We start from the raw sequence: 25,069 nt of genomic DNA, 5'->3' as shown, positions 1-25,069 counted from the left end.
GCGCACCCCGACGCCACAGAGATGCTGTAGGGCCGAGCACGCGGTGGCTCACAAGCTTCAGCACTGCGGTGTCGTGCAAGAGAATTGCCCACCGGATAATGAGAAAAACCCGCGGGAAAGGATGAAGGGATTCAGACAGCCCTCAGGGCAGCCCCTCCGACAGACGCAGCCCCGCTCCCTGCATGGCTCCGTGGCCGCGAGGCTCTTGGGGCCCCAAGTGCAGCCCCCGAACGTGGGCACTGATGGGGGCTCGCACTTTTCCCACCGCGGCCCGCCAAAAAATTTGCCGAAGGTTTCTCTAGTGGTTCTCATCATTTTCCAGGCCTGCTCTTTGTTTTGATAGCGTTGGCCGTCTCGAGCTGTCACCAGAAGTTATCCTGTACATGTATGGCAGCCGGTGAGCATCCCTCCCCGTTGCCCCCGGAGCACGTGAAACGTGGGGTGCTGGTGAGCCCCGCCGGACCACGGTGAGCCAGACCCACGCCTGCGATGGGGAAGGAGATCAATCCCGCGGGTGCGGGCAGATCCTGAAAGGCCGTGAGCACGACCCCTGCCCGCACGGGGAGGAGGGCAGCGCGTCCTCGCCCGAGGCCATTTCCATAAGGCAACTTAACCTGCGCAATGCTTGCTATAAAAGTCCCAAGTGATGCTTTTTAGCTGGCTTGATGGAGGGGGAACAGGAGATGCCCCAGCCCCACCAGCCCCATCTCCCACCACTTCCCAGGACCAAGCCCCTGGCACCACCACGGTGACCACGAGCCCTGGATTTGGGGTGTGAGGGGGCCCGTCCCTGTTACTGGACCCGTTTTCCACAATTTTGTCTAATCCCCGGTTCAACTCAGGGTGCCGTGGCGCTGAGCCCCTCAAGGGCCTCCTCTGCATCCCAAAACGATCTTCCGTGGGGTCGGTGAGGGTGCCCTCGCTCCAACACCGGGGTCTCGGGGAGCCTCCACCTCCAGCAGCACCGTTCTGATCACGCCCTGCTTGCTTTCGCAGCCTGCTGCCGGTGTGGCGCCCAGCAAGGAACGGGCTGAAAAAGGACCCACCCCCCAAAAAAAAAGCTGGTGTGGGGCTGGGATTTGTACCCGGCTGCCGCCTTCCGTTACCACCTCGTGTCCCCTGACTTACGGAGATGGGACTCGGCTCTCTTCACCTTTTTTTGTGACCAAGTTGTATTTCACTCCCCAAAGAGCTTCAACGCGTCATCTCAAGAGAGAGTACTTCTGTCGTTGAAACTCACTTTCACAGCCATGCATCCTCAACTCCCGCGTGGTTCGTTAAGAGTCTTTCCCTACATTTTTGACATGTATTTGTGGGACCTTTCCCAAGCACCCTCTCCCTCCGGAGAGCCGCCGAGCATCTTCCCTGGGAAACGGTGATTATGACAACAGAGTGATACGGGCATCTCGATTCAATCAAACAAGCCCGAGTATGTAACGAGGAAAAACAAACACACCAACAGGCCCATAAATGCATAAAGTTACTTTATTTTCAGTATACCTTTAATTTTGAAAAATATAAATGCTAAAATATCTCATCATCTTCATCTTTTGATTCCATAAAAGTCACAATAGAAAGCTTCATAAAACTGTAAAATACTATAATGTTATAAGGAATTTCATGTTTTATATTACTGGAAAAAAAAAATCATTTTAATATATTGAAATGTTTTCTGCTTTTTTTCCTTTTTGTTCCACCATCTTGATCCACTTCATTTTATACCAAGTTTTTATTCTTTCCTCCAAAGCAAATACAGACTTACGAGAATTAAAAACAATAATAAAAGTATCTGAAAGTGCGTGTCGATTCAAAAAAAAAAAAAAAATTACACAGATGTATCGGCCACGATGACAACTAAGCGTGGGCTACAGAGGCAGATGGCCACCACGCGCCCGGGGCCGGGACAAAGCTGGCTGCAGCTGGGTGGCCGTCAGGGGGTCCCACCGCGAGGTGGGACCCGGCTTCCTTGTCCTCCGGGCAAGTTCATTTCTTGACGGCCGCCTCCGATTTCGGAGGCCTTTGGGTCAGTCTCCACACCCGTTTCCCAGACGGGCTCACCCAGGCTTTTCCCACAGAATACCCAATTCTGACTGAAAATAAGTTTTGGTTATTTTCAAAGGTCTAAGAAGGGCAGCGAAACTTTCCTCCCGCCACCTGCAGCCTCTTTTCCCCGCCTGCTGACTCCCGGTGCCAGCGGGGCTCTCGGTTGACTCTCTTTCTGTTGGGTTTTGTTTTTTAAAGGTAAAAACAAGAAAGGAGACACCACCGCCAACAAAGTGCTATTGTCGGGCACCGGGAAAGGGAACACTTCCAGCTCCTGTCACCAGAGCTGGGTGTTCTTCACGGAAAGCTACAGAAACCTTTGTCCCGTCCCTTCAGCAACGCTACCCTCTGTACAACAGCTCCCTCGGGTTGAAGTGAGAAATAACAATTAAAAAAAAAAAGAGAGAGAAAGGTCTAGATCAGCAGTCAATACATTTCAAGTACATTTAACACGATTCGGAAGTGGAAGACCTCGTTTTTGTGGAGACGCGTCACCAGGTGCCAGCGGACGGGAAGCTGCGCGCGGGGGGGTGTGTGTGTGGGTGCAGCGCCCTGCCCGCGGGACCTACCGGCAGCGGGAAAGCCGCTTCTCTCTGTTCGGCTGGTTTGATCTTTCCTCCGTCAGTTATTGGGATTCCTACAATCAAAGGTCCGGGGCAAAACACAACCAGCTCCCGTGTACTTCGTAGGCGACGCTCGAGTCCGTTTCCCCTTTGGGAGCCAGGGACTTGTGCTCACCAAGGGATGGAAACCCTTGGTTGGAGCCGGCGTTGCACTTCCCAGGTTATCTGCCCTCCAGCTAGCGGGGCCCGGCGGCGGAAGGGATCACGGAGCCGCTCCTTTTCCGGCCGTTTCCGACGTCTCCCCAGCCTTTCCGAAGCGGGTTTGGGCTGGGTTCCCGGGATGCCGATCTGAGAGTCAACACACATTTCACGGAAACCGAAACTGAGACCCCTCGAGAACGAGTGGGGGGAATGTACGGCCGCGTCTGCACACCCGTGTGCTGTGCAGGCGCCGCTGCAGCTCCATCGTCTTTCTGCAGCAATGACCGTTTGCAGCAGATCAAGCTCAAGCTATCACGGTCCCTATCAACTCGCCCTTTAACCAAAGCGCTGTAGGGAAAGAAAAGAATAGCCCTATTCTGCACCTCCCATTGCCGATATGGCTACTACGAGCGAGTAGATGCTAAAATTTGGCATATAAGGTCTCAGCACCATCATGAAATTCTGTTTACTTAACCAACGCGGACTTTGGTTTCGCAAGGACAAAAGCGACAGCGACGTGCCCGTCCCCTGCGGCGGGATTTTTCTCCATTGGGGAATTAGCCCTTACAGCTGGGCTTTTTTTCCTTCCTTTTTTTTTTTTTCTTTTGATGAAGCTCTTGCTGTGTTACACGTAGTCCTCGCGTTTCAGCAAAGAAATGTCTTGGTGGAACCCCATTTCCCAAATGCACGTTTACATGCACACACAAGTACACGCGCAGAGGTGCTACAGAGAGAAAATCATCTCTCCCAAGGTGGTATTTGCTTGCTTGGTTTCAAACCAAAAGCCTGGGCCCGCCCACGCCTAGCCTGCTTGGTATTGACGCGTCACCGCGTACCGATGGACGGGCCTAGGGCCGAGCAGTCAAGATTCAGGGTAAATTCTGTAGATGATGGTAAACAGATGTGGGATGCTAGAGGATGCAGATGTTTGTGAGCCTGGCGAATACCAGCGTCGGGATGACCGTCCCAGTAGGCCATCTTCAGCTGCCTTCCTCCTCCACTGCGCCGTCATCGTGCCTGAAGTGCACCCGGGGTCTTCTCATGTATACACGTACGCACACGCGCACACACCCATGTTTCAAAAGAAATAATTTGAACAATACCGCGTAGGAAATCGACAACATGAATACAATCAGCATCTGTCCACCGACGTCGGTAGCCGGTCAGTATTTCGCTTACCACCGTTACATTTAAGACTCTTCCTAGATCACAAGAGATTTAAGTTACATCCCGTCTCCTTCACAGTAAAGTTAGATTACTTATTTAAAAAACAAAAAAAAAATTAACGTAACCCTAAGTAGAACAGATGCTTCAGAGTAGAAGGTGTTAATCAAACTGATCCAGCCCTATGCCATGTCCTGGAGATTGTGGTGTGGTGTTGTGGTTTTGTTTTTGTTTTCTTTTTTTGTAAAAATCACATTATATACGGTACAATACATTTTTTACAGAAAGCCTGGCATCTAGAAATAAGAGGTAGAACTACTCATAACTATATGTTTCCTGCTGCAGGAAAAATTCATTTTTCTTTACAGTAATTAAAAAAAGGTTAAAAAAATTGACAAAAAAAAAGTCGTAGGTTAGGCCCCCATAATTTAAACAAAATAATCTAGGAAAATAACACTCTTCAATGTACCTGACGGATTAAGTCCATTAAAGTGTTTCTTTAAAAAAAATTGCATAGGAAAGGGACATTTCAAAACACATGCTACAACGATGGCAATGGTTTGTCTGCGCTGGGAGTGAAGTACCTTTTCCTTTTCCTTCCTGTGTTAACTACAAGTGCAGGCTTTAAGAGCGAGTTAGTATTAGCAGCACTTTCCAGCATCTTCGAGCAGTGTGAGCAAGACATCGAATTAGCCTGGAGGTCAGCTTTGTTCTGCCAGATGACAGACAGACAGACAAACACTGATTCACAACTAAAGTAATGCCAGCTCCTCTGACATCTCCCACAGGTGTGATAGGATATCCTTAATACTTCTGCCCTCTGCTTGCAAACGAGAGAGATGCGTGCGTGTCGAAGCGACAGAGAAGGCAAAACGAGTCTTGGTCAGCGTGGGAAAATCGGGTGAGGAGGGATCAGAGGAGTTCTGCAGGGGCAGGGGTGGAGGGGCAGCGCGGGATGTCTCATTTACCTATGCAGGTGGGGAGCAGAGAGCATTTTAATATTTGGCTAGTGACAAAATAAATTCCACAGAAGATTTAACAGACAGACAAATTACAAAGTAGTTTCTGTTCCCTTGCTCCTCCAGAAATAACCATTGTCTTCAGGCTCAAGTTCTATTCTAATTTGAGGCACAACTTTTACTGGAGTTTGTGGAGGGCTGCGAAGAAAAAGAAAGACAAGGTAAGCGCGGGGACTACCTCCAGGCTTCTCAGCCATTCTTAACGTCGTCTGCCGTGCTCGGGACTTCTGCTAGCACAGCTTCCCAGGGACCACATCCCGAAAAAAAATAATTATCTACAAGTTGCAAGAGCAAACCAGCATTCTACAAACAAAACAGAGGAGCAACTGGCGTAAACTGGGAAAACTGCAGCTCCTGGGACTTACTGGGACACCCAACAGACAGCGTCGCATCTAGAAATGGAACAAACGCTCGACTCCCAGTATCGGTTCCTTGCATTAGCTCATACAATACAGCTTTCTGAACCTGGCCGCATATAGATAGCAAGGAAATAACCTTGGCAGGCAGCGGTAATATACAGCTGGTCTTCAGATAAGGCCCGTACATCACGTAAGATAATTTTAATGAGTTGGTCTAAACGCTGGTCACGTCGGGAGGTAAAAGCACCGATTTCACCGACTGAGGAGCCCCAAGTATCCAGCACTTGTGCTCCACACCAAGCTGTGGCCACACTCTCAAACTGCCTTTGAAATAATCGGGTTATAGCCACTGAGATTAGTGTCTCACACTCTCTAACACCTGGAAGTGTAGACACTTCTTTGACATTTCAGAGGACTATTGCTGCCTTGGTCTAGATCCGACTCCTGGCGCTGGGAGGTCCAAGGTGGCCCCAAGGGGCTGAGCCGTGGCTGAGCTCTGAGAAATTGTTACTTAACTCGCCCTTGCTGCAATTTAAGGTTCTTATTTACTCTGTTTTCCACCACAGACATGGCAAAATGGATTACTTGCTCTTTGCAACATCCTGTTAGGTGACTGAAAGAAAGCATAACGGCAGTTTTCTCTCACTTCTTTTTTTTTTTTAAAGGCTAAACAATCCCAATTAATTTAATTTTTCCCCTGTAGACGTGTTTTCTAGACTCCTCCCAGTTGCTCCACATCTTTCTTCTGGTTTAGACCCCAGACCAGCCATCGGTACTGCAGCTGGGGTCTAACCGAGGCCGGTGGAGCCCTCAGGCTCCCCGTCCCAAGCACTGTAAGGCCGTGTTGGTAACCAACTTGGCATGCCGCGATCCTATGTAGGGAATTTTCTCAAAGTGCTTTTTAGGAGTTTCCTATAGGGGGACAGAAACTTTGCCTCGTTGGCTTTCAGTACAGTGAGAGGTAGCTTTTGAGGAATCATTACGAAGTGCATTTTTTGGGTGCTTACCTTGGCATGGTGTATGACCGAAGGAAAGGAATTGTATCAGCACGACGTATGGCGTTCAAGGAATGTTGGTGATTTTTCTCCTGTCGGAAAGGGAAGAAAGTCGTTTGTCACTGCCTGCAGCGCTGATGGCTTCTCAAGCCCAGCCTCAGTTTCTCCAGTATACTCTCGTCTATTTGGCAATGCTTTTTTACTGCTGCCTGCCTGCCAGATGAATTTCACAGCTTGTAAATAAAAATACTGAATGTCTCTCTCTCTCCTCCAAGACAAAAACCTTTGGACTGCCAACACGACCAAAAGACTCATTTCCCAAGACTTTCACCACCTTTAGGTCTTGACACTTACCTTTTATCTACACCTCTTTAGCCACCCTGTGCTCCTCACTGTCGCACCCAAACTCCTTGTGAGAAAATAGGTGGCTTGTTGCCTGTAACGGCTTTCCTTCCCTGACCCAGCCTGGGGGAGTGTACTCTCTGTTAATAATAATCCTATTCTTGCTATTGCTGAGGGAAAGCTAATGCTGGTAGTATTACTAGAAATACACTTTGAATCACAGAGCAGTTATATTCAAGGACAATACCACAGCGTTGCTGGATTCCAGCTACTTTTTCTAGTCCAAGGGCCTGGTTTTTTGGTTTGTTTTTTTTTTTTTTTTTAATTGTTTCTAAATAAAAAACAGCAAATCAATCACTGGATTATAAAAATGTACAAATATGCAAACCAGCTGCTGCTCGGCTCATGGCTGATTTACCCTGTGTTGTCTCAAAGGGCATTCCAACAAGCAGGTTTGTGGCAGAATTAACTTTTCCCTAACTATGTCAGCCTTAAGGAGGTTGAAAACAGCGCATCTGATCATAAAATCCTGGGTAACAACACTTAGGATGCAATTTGGTTTTAGCACATCAGGGCATTTTCACAGAAAAATGAGGAGGATCTGTTTGGTTGTCCGGGGCCGATTCCCTTCTTTTTCTTTTCCTGACCAGCAAAACACTGAGAATACCTAAATAGTCAGGGAAACGTCTCTTTCTCTTTGGCTTTGTTTTATAATGCCCATCTCTAAGTGCTCCTGTAGCTAAAAACCACAGAGCAACGTTTAGGATTGCCTAAGGTATCTAAATGCCACCGAAAGGCAAGGGACTTCGGTACCAGCTCTTAAACTCAAATGATAGTTTAAGGATCTAAAGATCTGTGGGTTTAGGTCCTACTCCCAGAAATCACCAGCCCTGCAGCAGCACTAATTTATTACTATCATTTGTATTTCTCCCCTCCCGCCTCATGAAAAAACAGCAGATCGATCTCCAGGTGGCACCCATTGCTCATAGTATTTTAAAAAAGCCAGCGCAAAGGCCAAAAAGCTAAGGTCAGCTGTTATTCCCAACTCCCCACTTAAAAGACCATAATATGAAAAGTGAGAATGACTGAAAATGAAGACCATCATAATCAATTATGGATATTAATGTAAGAAATTAAAAAGAAACAGGATAGCACAAAAGCAAATCACCTACGAAGGGAAATAGTTAATGGTCAACTGATCACTGCCTTGTCAGTTTAACGCGCAATGCGGATCAATGACACGCTTAATTACTCTTTTAAGCGCTGATTTTTACAACTGCTTGGCACCTAAGGAAACAAACAGTAACGGGACAGCGATGCAGTTTAGACATGCTGCAAATCCAGAACAGTAGGCTCAGAGGAAAAAAATAAATCAAACCAGCAGCAGAGTTAACACAAAAAGGGAAAGGTCAGAAGAGAGGAGGAGAGAGTGAGCGGCCAAGAGACCTGTCAGTAGCTGGATAAAAGCGCTTAAGCTGGAGGCACCAGAAGGAACAACATCAATTTTGTAACCAGCAAAGAAAAAAGCTCACAAAACCAAAATCTGTCATAAATCAGAGGCCTGAAAATTAAAAAAGAGAAAAAAAGAACAAGAAAAAGTACTTCTCAAGTAATAGGAAAGGTTGGTTTGTTTTTTTTTTTTTAAAAATCACTCAATATATATATATTTTTGTACTGCAAGTCAGAGTCAAGCAGGCATGCAAGAGGTTAGTTCTACTCACTGTCGGCAGGTTTGCTATCACTTAGGAAAGGTTCCTGCTCCATGATGTCCATTGGTATTTTAATACTTGGGACTTTTTCTGAGTAGGGGCAGTCAGACTGTGAAAGAAACGTGTAAAAGGTCTTAGAATATTATCACTGCTCTCTCTCTTATCGTCTCCCACAAATTAAAATTATCCTTCATATAGTTTCTGTAGGAATGAGGAAAAGAAAAGAAGAAAAAATAAAAAAGCATCGTCCAGCTTAGTTGCCTGCTGGTTTCCACTGGTTCCCCACTGCACCCCACTTTCCCTCTTCCTTCACACTGTGAAAGTAAAACAGATTGAAAGAATCGTCTTGTGTAATCGTCATCTTCCCTTTCCCCACCTCACCAGCTCCTTTGCCACCAGCTTATAAGACACCATCCAGTTCAGCCTGGAGGTGGCTGCAGGAAATACAGATGCAAAATGCATTCGTAGGCAGAAATAGCAGGGCATTGGCTTCTGCGAAAGCGCATCAAATCGTTTTATCCTGCTGTGATTTCTGTAAAACCCCTTTTTTCTTCCCAATTGCTCTACAAGGACGAGGGTCTGACACGATATGGCAGAGGTGCCTTCAGCTGGACTGTGTCAACTCCCCCTTTTATTTAAGTGGAGTCAAACCCAGTCTCAATTACACCTCTATTTACAGTAAAATAGTTCATCAAAACCAGGGCCCTTGTAAGAATTCAGTACTCCCAGCCAGACAGGAGAAGCAGCAAACCCGTCAAGAGGCACGGGCGCAGAGAAAAGCCGTACGCAGGGTCCCCCGCAGTTTGGGTACAGCATGATTTATACCCCACTGGCTTCAATAATCCACCTGCTTATGCTCAGTAGAAGGTACTTTGAATTATTTTGCTTTTTTAAAATAAAAGTAACTTCTCATAACCAAGGAAAGGCTGATATTGCATAACTTGGCAAAGGAAGTAAGGTGATATTTGCCAGAAACGCTAACACAACTTTGTTCCTGGAGAGAACTAGAGACAGCACCGAGCACAACGCTGGGGTGGAGGGAGGGAGACCTTCAAGTCAGGGCAGGAAAACATTACAGAGGCCAGAGAATCGCTCTCCCTGTATTATTATTATTTTTTTAAAATTATTTTTTAACATAACTGACTTCCAGTGCAGTATTTCATACTCCAATAGCAGAATGTTTCTTCAGGAGTATTTTTACGAGGCTGAGGGATAAGTATAGCTCAAATGAAGATGATTCCGCAGAAAAGCACTGAGGCAATAAAGCCATCCCAAAATCCCCATCCGTTTGGGGCCATGCTGTAAGCAGCGCGTAAGAGCTGGGTAACCGCTCCAACGTATCACCATTTCAGTGCTAATAAATAAATGTAAGAGGTCTGTGGAACGGCAGCGCTGACGCTCAGGGTTTGCTTTAAACTTCACCATCTAAAATGAACAGAGAGACAGAGAAAGTATCTGCAGTTGGCAAAAATGCCCCGAAGGGCATTTCATTGACTCTGAAACTAGATATACTAGCCCACGGTTTTTCTAAAAAAATCGTCTGGCCTTTCTTGGATCATGCATTTTTTTGACACAAAATCGGAGACAAAACCAAGGCGCTTGAGTTTTCATTAGGCAAATGCAGCAATTAGTTGCGCTAATTTATACTTTCTAAAGACAAGCTGGAGGGAAAAATGGTGAGATTACTGAAAACCTTTCTTTGCAGCTCCTTTTTCGCTGCCCCGATTGTTAGCAAACCCCCAGCGAGAACTTTAGGTGAGTCCTAACTAGTGCTGAGAGCGGTCTCCACTAATGCCAGGCTTTGCCGTAGTCATTCATCTAACAGCACTTGCACTAGCAACGCCCAGCACTTCTCTTTGCTGAACTCTGATCGGTGTATTGCCCCCCAGATCCCACAGGACTAACTTTGTGGGGCATATTTCTGGATGGGAAAGGGTGAAAGTTATCAAACCAATAATGCCAAGTGCTTTACGTTCAGGAAGCTGGTAAAAGCAAGTGCTGAAAAAAACCCAAGAAGAGTTAAGAAGCAACATTTTGCATAAATTCTCTTACCCATTAGATCAATTACTGTACCTGAAATTCATGAAAAGCCTGAGAAGAGAGGAGATAGCTTAAAACATACCGGAGATACGGGAGCCTCGGCTCAGGGTATGGCGCTGCTGGATTCAAATCAGTCAAGAGGAAGGGATGGAGTCAAACCTTTGCTGACTATTTGCTATGTACAGTAGGGCATTTTCTCTCATTTTGGTTTGCACAACGTTATCTGCTGAAGGAAACCCTCGCCCTCGGCCTCCCAGGAACTGGAGGAATGACGGGAAAGGGGAGCTTGCTGTCTGAAATGAGAGCCCATCTTCCCAGCTGGGATTCAGCTTGGTTTAACAAGGCGTGGATCCAGGCTACCTCCTACAATGCTGCACCCTCAGCTAAGAAATTCCCAGTTTCGTCTCTTGCAGTGTATGTGCCCTACTTTGGACAGCGTATGTTCTTTATAGAAAGGCCTTGGCATACCTTCTCATCGGAATAGCCTTTGTTGCCTCTAACACAGATCTGCAGAGCTGTTATATAGCTCTCACACAAAGGACTCGGGTTCTAGCTTGTCCTCCACCAGGACTGAGGTTGCCTTTTCCGTCCTCCCAACCTTGAGCAAGATCAGGCATAGGGATGGTCTGGGGGAACTCCTGGAGCTGCCTTTTTCCCCTTGATATATTATCTAACCCACAAGGAGGGCTGGTTTGGTACATCTGCTCAGTGCAGAAAGGATGCAGACGATACCCGGCAGAAACCCTCCAAACACATAGTGAGGCACAACCACCCCACAGCACCCGTGACCCTCCAGTTTGGTGGCCGTGGTGCCACCTTCAGGCTTTGCTGCAAGCTGCTCTCCGGGCAGACACACTGACCCAGCAGCTGCTTCTTGGGGAGGTCGTCCTTACCCACTTCCTATCAACTCAGGAGGCCAGGGAGCAAGCGGACCAACAACTGGTGCCGCTGCCGCTCTGCCATACCGCACCAGGCTGCAGTTCAAAACTTGGGGCCTGCAGGGCAGTGACCTGGGCAGGAGTGCTCGAGAAAGGGCCAGCTGACTTTTCCTGCTGCCTGCCTCCTCCCAGAGTGCCATCCCTTCTCATTTGTCCCTCCTGCCGTGTTAAAAGGGGATTTATTTCCAGCTTCAGGGGATCTTACCCCTGCCTACATCACAGGAAAAGCCCTTCTTCATGAACCCTGGACAGTTACAAGAGCAGAACAAGCGACACTGTGCTTAGTACTCTCCACGTAGCCTAAAATTGTTAAAGCCCAGCTTGCTGTTCACATTGCAAAAAGGTAATGCTGACCGAGGCAGCCAGCCCTCCAAAGGCAGTTCACACTTGCTACACAAAGTGCTATCTAACCAGTGTGTGTAGCACTTCAGTATACATTTATAGGATTTGAGTTCATGCTGGACCTGGGTAGGAGAACGTTTAAAGGCACGAGGACTACACTTCTTCTTCTTATATATACAGTAAAAAATAGAACAGTCTAAGGCACGTGGATCTGGTCTAGTCAGGTCACCGCGCTTAGTAATGACATAAGCAGCTACGTTTAGGGCATGCTGCGACCTGAGGTAGGACCAAAGAGTATACTGCAGAAGGGCATGTATGCCTTGAAAACACTTAGGTCATGAGTATTATCACCAGAAAGCAGTCTTTCCTGCGATATGACAAGTCACATCTTTTTGTGCTTTTAAAAAAGGTAATTAAAAAAAAAAAATCAAAAAAGAAAACCAGAATATATTCAGAAGTAACAGAGCTGCTGGCGAAACCCATTCTCCTCCTAAAATGTAAAAGACAATGACGGGGAAGAAAGGCGGAGGAGGGAAAAATGAAGAAGGCAGGGTGATGAAAGGCATTCTAGTAAAGGGCATGACATTTCAGCAGGTATCTAGTGCTCTTGTGGGAAGTGTGATGTCATTCTTGGCAATGCCAGTACCACCTACCACAGTCTGGTGACGTCTGGAAAAGGGAAGGCAATGTAGAAAAGAAGTTTTGTTTGGGGCCGATCTGCTGCAGCAGCAAAAGACTGAGCTGGTCAGCTTCGAAAGAGGCTGGGAAAGCCCCAGCCCCAGAGCTGGGGAGGGGCACGGACCGTCCCCCGGGATTAGCTAGCTAGAAATGAGTAATTTGACAAGAGCAGAAAGCTCCTTACATCATCATTGTCACTGTCCATACTGCCCTTCTTCTTCTTCTTCTTCTTCTCGTCCTCCTTCTTTTTCTTGTCCTTTTCTGGAATGACGTCGTCAAGAAAGCTCAAGTCATGCTGGGAGAAGAGGTAGTCCATGGCTTTTCTGACTGCTACAAGTGCCAGGATCTGAAAAGGCAGAGAGAGGGACTTCTCAGTCACATTTTACCTTTAATCGGGAACACTCCGCGCATTCCTCTTGGTGCTGCTTCTTAAACCCACACACTTTAATTCTGGTTGTAAATGAACATACAGAGAACAAGGTGAACACCTGGGATATCTCTACCAACTTGAAAGTCTGAACCGTGACTGCTTCATGTCAGAATAAACAGGAGCAACGTACAGGAAAAAGTATGTAATGACTTAATAGTCCTGCAGAGACAAAGGTCATCTTTAACACCCAACTGACAGGCATCAGGCAAAATAATAGAGAGATAAAAAATGAGTATTTTCATTTATTTTTGGATTCAGCCTACATATGCAGGTTCACAGGGGCAGCCTGGGTAATTGTCTTTACTTTTTTCTCACCACTTCCCCAGATGTTAAGAACTCTCTAGAAATTAGACAAGGGCCAAACTGTGCCCTCAGAGTTTGCAGAATAAAGTTTACTAGGATTGTGGCTGCATGAAACTGGAGGAAAAGCTTTTTCTGTGCAAGACTGCACTCAAAGGCACTGGGAAAAAAAGAAGGGACATGTCTGAAATAGGCGTTTATAACACCACCACCAGATGCCTACCGAGATCACATGTACGCTTTATCGAAGGGGACACCGACAGACTGAAAGCTCGACTTGGCTACTAAAAGATATAACCCATTCCCGACAACTGAAGATTGCCTTTACGATGAAGAGGTTGTTCCGAGCGATGACGATCAACGGCACAAACAATTCCTAGGGAAGGATCTCAAGCTTTGACTTGCGTAACTTAAGACGCGATCACAGAAGTGGGAAATTACTCAGGGGGTGGAAAGATGCCATGTAGACACCCACGGTTATCCCATTATGAATTACTTCTGTATTAAAAGTGCTTTTCCTTCAAATAAACAGAGGTTTGGCTATTGGCCGGATCTTCACGAATTGGAAGTTTATAGTCTTTTTGTTCATGAGTGCAAATAATTGAGGTTTTGTCATCAGATCCAGCTACATCTAAGCTGCGACTGTACCTTCACCGAGTTTGCACCATTATAACAAACTTCAGCAGACTTGGGGTTCACTCAGATTCTCTCTATCACAGGGAAAGAGAAAGAGTGCCCAGATCTTAGATTCAGCTTTCAACAGCAGTACAACACAGCCATGAAAACGCAATGGAACGGCGCGTCAGTGCGAACTGCTGATTTTTAACGCCTTTATATATGAGCATGTGTCCCAGCAAGGACATTTGGAGGATTTTTTTTTACTTGCATCATCTTTTCTCTTTTCATTTCACCAGCATCAGAGAACAAACGCTTGTCCTTGTTCTGTTTTCTGCTTCTCTCCCTTAAATAAGCACTGCAGTTCGTAACTGCACCCACAACTGAAATTTTACTTGTCCGTAAACCTAAAACTAGGTGACTTTGGGCCCGGATTTCTTAAGGGAGTTTCATAAAGCTTTGACTTTGCGGCAGTCTGACCCATCTCCAAGCCAGAGACCAGACTTGGCAGAATCTCTGTGCGTGCAGCTATGGTCCCACTGGATCCACGCTCGATCCATTTGGCCCTACGGCCACCTTCTTCCCAACTGTTCCAGCTGAGCTACAGGTCAGGCACGGAGGTGGAGAAGGACCTACTCTGTGCTCCCTCACTTAGGATCCATGGTCACACGTTTCGATGCCTGAGGCAAAGTGTGCGTATAAACAAGTGTCCGTTAACACTTGTTTGTTTTTTATTTGGCATAAGTGCCTAATTGTGTTACGGTTATAATAATCTAAATGCACAGAAAGCTGTTTCACTATTCCCGTTCCTTGATGTAGAAATACTATACCAGACTGACTGCACAGCGTATGTTTAAGAAACAGTTCTTCTGCGTGATGAACATTTTATCTCTCAACATCCAAAATAAGTTTTAACGTGACTCTGAGATGCATTATTAGAAAGAGGACATGCATCCTACAAACTTACATATCATCCTCCAATGTGAAACACGCGAATCAACATTATTGTCTTTTTACTCAAGTTCAAGGAAAAAGACATTCTTTCTTTTGCTCTTGATTTAGCTAACCCTTTCCCTCCATTTGGCACAGCTCTTAGCAGTGAGCCTCATTCTCGGTTTTGTCAATTTGTGCTATTTAAAAGCAAGGGAGACATTTTCTGTACAGCAATTAGTGTGGACTGAAAAAGGAAAACTATGCACCTCTCATTCGTTCATGCAGCTCAAGGAGAAAACACGGCAAATCTAACCTTGGCAGCCAGGAACGGTCAAAACTAACTACACCTTTCTGGAAAAAAATTAACTTTCCAGGCACGTTTTCCTCCAGAGGATTTATGTAAAGGCAGCCACAGCAACACTGACCCCGTGCAGTCTTACATCAGTGCTATGAATGGAGGCAGAGCCTCGAGCTAGGGATTTGACAGGGAGAGGGTGGATTTGCCTGTTTATGGGAGGGTATGACTGTGCGTGGAAGGCGCAGGCTGTAAAATGCAAAGGAGAAAGTCACCTACCATGACAGGGAATATGATAGCAGCCACGGTCGACTTGAGGATCCAGAGGAGGGCCAGGCACACCACCTGCAGGAAGGTGAACAGATGGACCCTGCGCAGCGGGACATGGCGCAGGTAGATAAAGTCAGGCTGGTGTTTTAGAGGCATCAAGAGCAGCTTCAGACGATCCATGAACTGGAAAGGAAAAGAAACGGACATTTAAATGAAACCCAGGATACACAAAAGAGAGATACAAAAGCATTATTCCACTCTGAAGTGTGACCTTGAATCAACTTGCTTCCCTTCCATAAAAGAAACCCAGTCGAAAGCCCAGCACAGCTCCTCTATCCTGACTGAGTTACGCGTGACCCAGGGTGGGCTAAACATGTTCGCTCAGCTGTCTCAAGTGAAGGTCCTGGGTCTACTCTATATTTTGCAACTTAACAGAGACACAGGAGAGAAGCATCTCTCAAAGCAAGGCCTTGAGGTGCCTTCATTTTAAGGAGCAGGACTCCATGTGCTCTGGTGATCAGCGTGTAAACCAAGGAACGAAGGCGTCAGTGGAAATTGCTCCACTGGCTTCAAAAGAATGGGCCTGATATGCTGCGGCTGTGGACACAGAATTTTCTCTTGAAGGGAGCACTTCATTACCCACAAAACAGAGAAAACAAGACGAATGCCCCAACTACGGTCAGCATCACACTCTGGGTTGCTTCTGCCACCCTCCCCTGCCCCGCTCCTGCCAAGGAAAGAGATTCAGCATTTAAAAACAATGCTTTTTTTTCCCCAAATAAATTGGGAGCAGAGGTCAACAGAGGTGAGGGCAGACATCACGTTACCAGAGAATAGAAAGGCACCCCACCGAAGAGTGAGGAAGACGGGCAGCTTTTCCGGCAGCGTCCCTTGCCCCGTGCTGGACGGGATTGGACTTGGAGTTAAACCAAAATCGGGATTTCTCATCGACTGAAAGACACCCTTGATCAGGGGAAAACAAGCTGCCCAGTCCCCTGACCACCTGGGCCGGGAAGCAGGGGAGATCGCCTCCAGGAGAACCAACCCCAGGGCGAACATCACAATCCCCTCGTTGTCCCCTGCCTGAACGCGGGCTTGCTGCCCGCTGCCGAGACCAGATTGATCTCACACCAGTGAATGAAAGCCGGGGCCGTTTTAAAGAATACCCAAGGAAATTCTCATGGTGCTCACAGAACAGGCAGTATTTTCCCGTTAGAGCACAACCAAGCGCTAAAAAGAAAGGCCACAATTACTAGGATGCCAGGAAGCAACAAAACCGCTTCCAGCTTCCTAGGGCCAATTACAGAGGCTGCGCTGTGAGAAAGGCTCCTTACGTAGCATTTCCTCAATGACAAAGAAAGGGGCTTGGCTTCCCCTCCCCGGCGAACAGCAATGTTCCCGCTCGTTAAACATTGCAGAATAACCCCGCCGCCATAAATCATCTTCCCTTGTTTTCCTTCAGCTTGCAACAGACGCCCTTGGCAGAGGACCCGAACCATGCCGGGAGCGAGCCTGGGGCCTCTGCAAGCGTACGCTGCCCTCAGCATTGCTGAGCTCGGGGGGTGGGGGGGAAGATGGACCCCAGGTCTTCACAAAGCACCCCCCCCCCATCGCTTACAGGCCCCAGACTTGGCTGCTCTCCCGCCGAGCAGATTGCTCCCCTTTGGTCTCAATCTCAGGACAGCCAGCCTGCGGCAATGTTTGTAAACAGCTGCTACCCTCCCCGGGTTTCTTGGGGAGGAGGAGGAGGCGGTGAGGGAGAAGGGAAAGGCCGGAGGGTTGTGAAAGAAACCCCGCACTGGTTAATGATTGCCGTCTTCTGGAGAAGGCCCCGCAGGGAGTCTGCTCCCGGCCGTTGGAGGGACTCACCTGCACGCCATTGAGGGAAGCGACGCCCATGTAGAGGAAGACGCCGTAGAGCACAGGCATGGGAATGAACTGCGGGGGAAAGAGCAGGAGAAACTGGGTGAACAACCTCCCCATACACAACACACCGGTAACACGTGGGGGGACATAATTCCTAGCCTGTGATCAACTCGAATTGCACCTATGAGTGGACAATGAGGAATAATAAAGTGAGCAATCCTTCTGCTGTGTTTTGAGAGTCGCAAGAACATTTGTGCAATCACTGGAGGGCTGAGGAGCAGGGCAGGGGCCGAACGAGCCCTGGGCTCTCCCACTTCACTGGGACTTGGACGTCTCTCCAAGAACCAAAGGGAACGAAGCCAGCCAGTGCCAGTCAGTCAGCAAATTAAAGGAGAGGCGGGGTAAACATGTTCCAGTAAACTTCAAACCGCTTTTCACCTCTTGGTTTCTGGTGAGACTAGAAGCAGCAGTTAGAGAAGAAGAAAAGGCAGCACAATCCTGTGGTATGTCCAGATCAGTAAGCCGTGCAAATCCGTCCAGAAAGGTTCTTGAGTCCCACCTCAGCGATGACAGTCATGCCAGCCAAATCCCTGACAGCTCCATCTTTCGCTCACATCAGTCCATAACTATTCACAAATACGGGACTGAGAGTTACCTTTGTTCACTGCCAGGATCTGTCCTTTCAAACATCAATTCCTGCTCCCCCAAGTGCTAAGCGCCGCCCATTCCTCCATCACTGGTCCTGCCATGGGGGACATCTTCCTTCGGAAGCGAGGAAGGTGCATGGTAACAACATACGTGCTCCCCAGAATGGGTATCTGTCCCTCTGACCTGAAGCACAAAGCTTTCCTCAACGGCAAAAGCCACCGCGCGGCTGCCGGGAGGGGGAAGCGCTCCTCGGCCCCACAACAAAACTGTGCGCAGCCAGCGTGGCGTGACGTGAATGGGCACAAACCACACGCAGGAGCTGAATAACGGCCTTTGTGTGACTTATTTGAAGCCAAGAGGGACAGAAAGAGCTCTGCCGCCGTCGCCGGAGGAAAGCCTTCGTGCAGTGACGAGCGGCTGCCACTGAACGGCAGCCGCAGCACAGCCACGGCTCCCACGCAACCTGCGGCCAGCACTGCTGCTGTAGGAACGTTTGTCTTCCGACCTGTGCATGTAACTCATTAAAGAGGCAAATAACACGGCAGTTATTCAGTGTTTTGTCGTATTCCGCACCACATTATTCATCGTGTACTGGGTCAGAAACATAGTGCCGTGCACGTATCCCCGGAGGCCTTGATCCCGAATGCATGCATTTCACTTGGGGCACAGGAGCACCAAAGTCACCGGGCCACGTGCCATCCGAGACCAAAGCTTCCCTGCCTAAATTTTTCCCTTCCCTCCCCTGACTCTCATTCCCTATCACCTTCTGCGAGCTTCTTGATTGCTAGTTCATCCTTCTATTGGATTTATTTGCTTCCTTGAGCGAGCTGCGTTGCTATTTCACATTAAAAGCCAAATGTTTTTTCCGCATCTGGGTTCTGCCGTCACCGTGCGCCGTCGTGGGGAGGGACGGGGAGCCAGTGTGTGGTTCCCCACCCCATAGCTGTGGGTGTCCAAGGGATTCAAAGCCCTCACTGGGTCTGAGGGATTAGACGAGACAAGATAATATCTCCTCTGGCAAGTTGGGTAGGAGGCTTTCAGAGTTTAGCTTTCTAGTTCATTTCCATTGCTCTCTTTTCCTCCCCTTCTATCTCTTTCTGGTTTTCAAAAAACAAAGAAAAAAGTCCAAATATTATTTCACCATTCTGCGATAATTAATCCTGTAAATCATCCCTAGGTGAAACTTCAGTACATTATCCTGCAGAGTAGCAAGCGGCGCTTTCATTTTGGAAGACTTTCTTTTGGCAAAGTATTCACTAACTATGGGGTTGCTGGCTGAGGCACTCTGAGCAAACCTGCTGCTAGCCAACAGAATTAAAAATGTATTTATAGGAAAGCGCCTGTCATTCTCCTAGCAGGGCCGAGGATGTTTCTGTGGAGATCTGCCATAACTGAGCAGAAACATCAGTGACGTTCAAAACCAGCACAAACACCACAAAACCCACAAAAAACAAAGATGAGATTATTCTGTGGATTGCCTGTTTTATTGAATTTGGGATCGTTAGCGTTCAGTTTGCCGCTGGCATGGGAAGACTTAAATGTTCTGCAATGCATTTAGCAGAGCAGTTCTCTCGAGCCGGAGACCCTGCCACTGGAGTTTGTTAAAGGTCCTGAAACGCTGCCAGGTACTTCTCGCTGGCACGTGGGCGAGGAGTGTGCCGATTTATCCTCAGGCGCCCTCCCGTGAGGATCTTCCCCATACATGTTCTTAGGGGAAGCACAGACAAATAATTAATGAATGAAGCAATAACAGGGGAAATAATAGACCCCAGTGGAATAGCGGAAGAGAGATCTTGCAGGGAAAGGTCACATAAACTAACAAACAGAATTATTACATAAACTAACAATCAGGCATTAAATTAAGGGCATGGAAATGCCTGTTTGTGCAGAGGAGGAAAGTGTTACCAAGACACAAAAATTTGCTGGTTGTAAAAACAACCTTAGAAATCAAGAATAGGAACACACTGACTTTGTAAAGCCACTTTCTCCACCATATACACAGGCAGCACCATTGCTCTCTGCCTGCCTCCTCCCCTTCAGGCTCACATCTAACTGTGCCTCACAGCCCCTGCGGCTTCCAACCTCCTCACGACCAAAAACTCATTTGTATCCTCCAGAAACGCTTCTCCAGACACCCGTCTGCTCCGTCACAGAGTTGCGATGCATGGTGCCGCTGTTTCAGTACGTATGTTACTGTTTTGACATCTTCTGCTCGTACCATCGGTCTACGCATCCACGGAGATGGACTTCTGCAGCTGACGTCTCCTGTGGCACAGCCAGTATCCTCCACAAGACATGGATAAGCAGGTTTTCCAGTTTCGTTCTACAACCTGACGATCCACTAAGGATGTGTTTCTCTGTGGCTACGTGCCAACAAACTTCAGGCCTTGGAAAACAGCTACCTACCTAGATTAAATGGTACATCAGCAGCACATCTGTCCAGAGCCTTGGCTAAACTCACACAAAAAAAAATTCAGGCGATTAAGAAATCACATTTAATTGCACTGCTTCCTCCAGAAACACGTTTTCCATACTGCTGAGCCGGGCATCGCTTCTGAGCGATAAGGGATGTGCTATTTTAGGAGGATCCAGCCTGAAAGAGTGAAAATTTGATTGTCGTGCTGGCTTTTTTTAAAAAAAAAAAAAAGCCAGGCAAGCTGCAGGAGCCTCGCACTGCTGAGGTGTGCGCCTTGGCAGCTGCACCAGGCAGGGTACAGCTCCGCTACGGCAGTCGCAACGGTCCCGAAGATTTTTGGCCAAAACTGTAGCCATGGACTAATACCATCAGCTGTAGGCTCTGCTCATTGCCACCAGTTCTGCGTATTCTCTCTCACCAAAAACCCCTCCTCGCAGTGGGCCATGCACACAGCCTATGAGTTAAGCACCAAATGAAGATTTTCTTCAGGCGTATGTGTTAAGATGGGCGCACACTCAAATAAATGCAAATGTACTTTTAAAACTACATATCCATCGGTTAACCTGTGTCTTCCACACAGCAACTCTACTGCAATGCCAGCCATCCTTCCATCATGCCACCAGTAGGCTCTCAAGCTTTACCTGCAATACATTTTCCATAAAACACAGGCACAGCAGAAGTATAAGAGTGCAAAATAAAAGGAAACTTTAAGCAAACATGGAAGAAAAATCTTAAAATGAAAAATATCACAGCCCCCAAGACCACCAGCCCTGAACTTTGTCACTATTACTAGCTAGCACACTACAACAAAGTTATTTTTTCCTTCCAAAAGGTTTGTATTTAAGCTTCCAGAAAACTGTAAAACTGCATCAGTAATTCTCACTGATCTCCTTTTCCACACTTCAATGATGAGCTTTTTTAGCAGCACAAAAATAGCCTGACAGTTGCTCTGGCCCTACTTCGGCTGTGGGAGCAGGAGGAAGCAGAAAAGGTGATGTCCTTACCTTGAGGATGGGAGCCATAAAGACAGACACACCTGTCAGAATGAAAACGATGAATCCAGTGACTCTCTGCTCCCTGAAACAAAATCACCGGGTGAGCGGGATGGCTTCAGCTTTCACTCTGGATTTATTCCCTCTCAGAGTACTCAAACCCAACATAAAGCCTGACAACTCGTTTTTGCAGCCACATTTTCAAAGCAGATTGGCGATTACAACAGCATCAGGCAGGTATCTTGATCCTGCCCAGCCTCATACACCTCTTTTTTCAAACACCAGATGAGTTTTTGGATGCTGCCTTAGCTCCGCTGTTTGTGGATCAACAGAATACTGCTACTGAGTAAGGAGGAGTGTGTTTACATGTTAAACGTTACAAACCATTAACTAGCAATCCAAATTCTCTGCATGGCCGTATTTACAGCATGCAAATAGGTAATAAATCATTAGCTCTCCACTCTTAGATTAGATATTTTGAGTCCTCATCATAGTACTCCAGCAGTTGGATAAATGGTCCAGGTCTTTGTGGAGTGCTGAACATGTGCCTTCATCGGCACCCACAGCCACTCCCCATAGCCAAACATACTTTTGCCGGTAATATTCCAGAGTACTGAAAGTTAGGCCATTAAATTTCTATTTAGTCGCCTAAACAAGTGGCCTGATTTCCAGAAGTGCTCCTATTGAAAGCACTTCAGACCACTTAATTAAGGCAACCAAACAGAGAAAAAATTGCTTGATTAAGTAGAGCCGATTGCTCGACGCATGACAGGTTTACGCTTTTTACCATTACGTTTGCTAATGAATGCCCGTCTAGTTTCCATGGATAAAGAAATCTGCAGTAAATTCATCTCCTTTCTCAAGCACTGGAATACTGCATCTGATCTGGCCGAATAAACTTTTGAGGAGTTACACGGGGATTTGTCCAAGGAATTGCCAGAGACCTGCGCTGCTCAATCTCACAGCTGGGTTTGGAAATACAAAGCAAGCAGCACAAAATTCTTCATGACAAATCTGCAGTGTCCCACGGGCACCAGAGCTCGCTCTGTAAAGCTCTGGGTATTTTGGGGTGACTTCAACGTGCATGCCCAAAGCAGACCGAGAAATGGTCTAAGCTCCGGTGCGAAGTTTCCTTCCTTTCCTCCCTTTGCTCCCCCCCGTTTGCACAGGCTCTCCCCCGTCTACAGGCACGCACGTAGTACAACAGTCTTGTTCCTTTTCAAGAAAGAGCATTTGCAAAAGGGCTACGCCAGATTAAGTTCTAACTGCATATATCCTCTGCGGACAAAAAAAAGCTGTAAGGAAGCACAGCTCATCTGAAGATTTACAGCAAATCTAAGAGCTATTCCCCCTGAACCTCTGCACGTGCCCTGCTCGAAGCAAGACCATTTATAGTACGAACTGATCTTTGCAGGCAAACGAGGCAGTTAAGGCCTTTCTGGTTTGACATACCTCACTCCCAAAAACTTGGGCTGTTCTCCAGGGGCTGAAGTTTCCGTCTCCATCTTCAAGCTGTCAATATGAGCAATGGAGATCACGGTAGCAGCAACATACCAGGGCAGACCCATAAAGGAGCATATGATCATCAGAATGGCCACCCAGAACAAATCCAGATGATATCCAGCACCTTTCTGTGAAGGGAGACAGACAACCTTCAGCTTAATTATTCTAAATACCTACGGAACGGCCAGGGCTCTGGCCCGGGGGCAGAGGCACACCAAACAAGCAGCATTTCCTTCTACAGCATCTTTTGGCCAAGAGAAATCATCCTAAGAAATAGCAGAGTAGGACACATTGCTCCTTAAAGGATGAATTACCTGTCTCCGCAGGGAAAACTGCTAAGAGTTACAGTTCTGGCAAGCTCTGAAAACAACAGCATACAGTAAGCACAGGAGAGCAGCAGACGTGCAAGCAGTCTGGCACAAGACCAAGCACCTTGTGTACACTACATAGTGCTTGGAAGTTGAGTTGGTACAAGCCAAGCCCTGCGACCAGTCAAATAGCTCTTTACAGAGGTACTGACACAGCAGACTGTGAATTAAAGAAAATCAGAGAGCACCACCTTCACCAAAAAATATTTGGCAAGATACACATCGTATCTTGTAAACAGTATAAGCAAGCTCTCCGTATGTATCTCTCTTTTTTTTTAATACACACACACACACACACGTCTGTATCTTGGTTATAATGGGTTTACAGCGTTCTGAAGGAGCTCTGCATTGCCTCTTAAAAAACAAAAATGAAACCCCATTATAAAGTGCTATTTCTATAATGATATGTTCCCATTTTTTTAATGAGGTAACACAGTGACAAGAAATCCAATGCCCAGCACCATCCCACCCCCCCTGCTGCCTCCTCGCAGCATGTGTAAAAACACGATGGCCCGGTTGCACAGCACGAGACAGTTACGGCAGCAAGAGAGTTTGGAGAGGAAGATCGTCTGCAAAGCAGGAGAGCGGCTTGCGACGGTGTGAGCCATTTGTCCTACGGCTCTGCTACGAGCGCACAGGACTTCTTCTGATGCGGCGGGAGGCCAAGATCGGTACCTTTGTGTGCCAAGTCATCTCGCGTCTGTTAAGTGACAGGCTGGATGTGCACAGAGCTTTAAACACCCAAACCACCCTTTAAAATTAGCCCAAAGCCTAATTTTAGTTTTAAACAGCTGTTGTAAAATAACTCTCAGAGTAATGACTTAATGAAGTCTACCTGAAAGCAATCTTACAGAAATACGGTGCCTGCCTAAAGGTAACATTTGCCATTTGCTGTCTCAGAGCGAGACCTGAACTCCTACATTTAGCATAGGAAGCAAATGCAGGATCTCACAGTTGGGCCTTCACAACTGGTCTGAGCCCTGCTGATCGTGCCTGGTGCTGGAGGCATCTTCCTCAACACCCAACCCTAGGCTCTCTTGGGGAAAGCAACAAGAACAGCTGATGGGCTCATACCCTATCGAAAGGAGAAAGCTGCCCTCACTCTTTACTCCTTTTTGAAGACCTCCAATCTTCTATTTTCTAAATCCCTTAATGAACTAACACAGGAAATCCACCAGTCACAAGTGCCAAGAGAAGAAGTGAAGAAACAAAAGAGCCACCAAAGAGAGGGATCTTCAGAAAAACACTAGACAAATCTCTAAGGTTTGCTATTTTAAAGAAGGTTAACCTTTTTTTAATCCTGTTCAATTTGATTTTATTGGAAAGACCAAATGATCCGGACCTACTTGGTGACCCCGGAGGGAAAGCAACCCAAGCTTGTCTTGAATAGTCCTCATTGTTTTCCTCATGCGTGCGCTGCTTACCCTGGCTGGCCGACAGCACTGGGACGGGCACTCAGTGACACCCTGCCAACACTTTAGCAAGGCACTAGCAGAAAATAACCCGTCCGTCTTTTGGCCAACAGCAGGTTTTGTGTACGGAGGTGCTTTTTGGTGCAGAGTAGCAGGATGGGACTCGAGAACCCCCAATTAAACAAAAGCATGTGCTCACAACCATAACAAAGGAAGCAGGAAATAAATTTTTTTATATTAAACAGTACTTTGCTGGAGTGTTTATACTTTGTTACTAAACAAGTACACCCAGTGCTGATAGCATAACCACGTTCAGTGCCCGTAAGCTGAAGAGATGAGGGGCCTCTTCTTCATGGGGGAAGAACAGGGAATACGTTCCTTCCAGTGATTAAGAAAATGATACGTCTGCTTAGTTAGGTGCAGGAGACAGACCTAAAACTGAGACCACGTCAATGATTAGCCTCCCCCCGAGGAAGATGTGGGCACAGTATTGAGTATATGCGCCCAGATCCAGACGGCAAAAAGCGATGTTCTGAGGTTGGTTTTTTTTTTTAACCACCCCTGTAAGACCATCAGCCAGCACTCATCACTGCGCAAAACAAACCTTTCCCATTCCCTGTTACTCTGA

General features: G+C 47.1%; 1 protein-coding gene across 5 annotated transcripts in view; it reads right to left on the bottom strand.

Moving 5' to 3' along the window:
- Window positions 1–5,056: 5,056 nt before the first annotated feature.
- The window catches only part of SLC4A4 (solute carrier family 4 member 4), a 230,496-nt gene continuing 210,483 nt past the window's right edge, over window positions 5,057–25,069 (bottom strand). For all 5 annotated transcript variants that reach the window (XM_076337456.1, XM_076337459.1, XM_076337457.1 and 2 more), the window contains 8 exons: window positions 22,611–22,789; window positions 21,171–21,243; window positions 17,106–17,174; window positions 15,246–15,419; window positions 12,578–12,739; window positions 8,408–8,504; window positions 6,357–6,436; window positions 5,057–5,128 (listed from right to left, as the gene is read on the bottom strand). In XM_076337456.1, coding sequence (XP_076193571.1) covers window positions 6,393–6,436; window positions 8,408–8,504; window positions 12,578–12,739; window positions 15,246–15,419; window positions 17,106–17,174; window positions 21,171–21,243; window positions 22,611–22,789 — 798 coding nt within the window. In that variant the 3' untranslated portion in view covers window positions 5,057–5,128; window positions 6,357–6,392. The remainder of the gene's footprint in view (window positions 5,129–6,356; window positions 6,437–8,407; window positions 8,505–12,577; window positions 12,740–15,245; window positions 15,420–17,105; window positions 17,175–21,170; window positions 21,244–22,610; window positions 22,790–25,069) is intronic.

The sequence above is a fragment of the Aptenodytes patagonicus genome, chromosome 4 (assembly GCF_965638725.1).
Source record: "Aptenodytes patagonicus chromosome 4, bAptPat1.pri.cur, whole genome shotgun sequence".
Classification (NCBI taxonomy): domain Eukaryota; kingdom Metazoa; phylum Chordata; class Aves; order Sphenisciformes; family Spheniscidae; genus Aptenodytes; species Aptenodytes patagonicus.
This window is presented reverse-complemented; position numbering and strand designations above follow the sequence as displayed.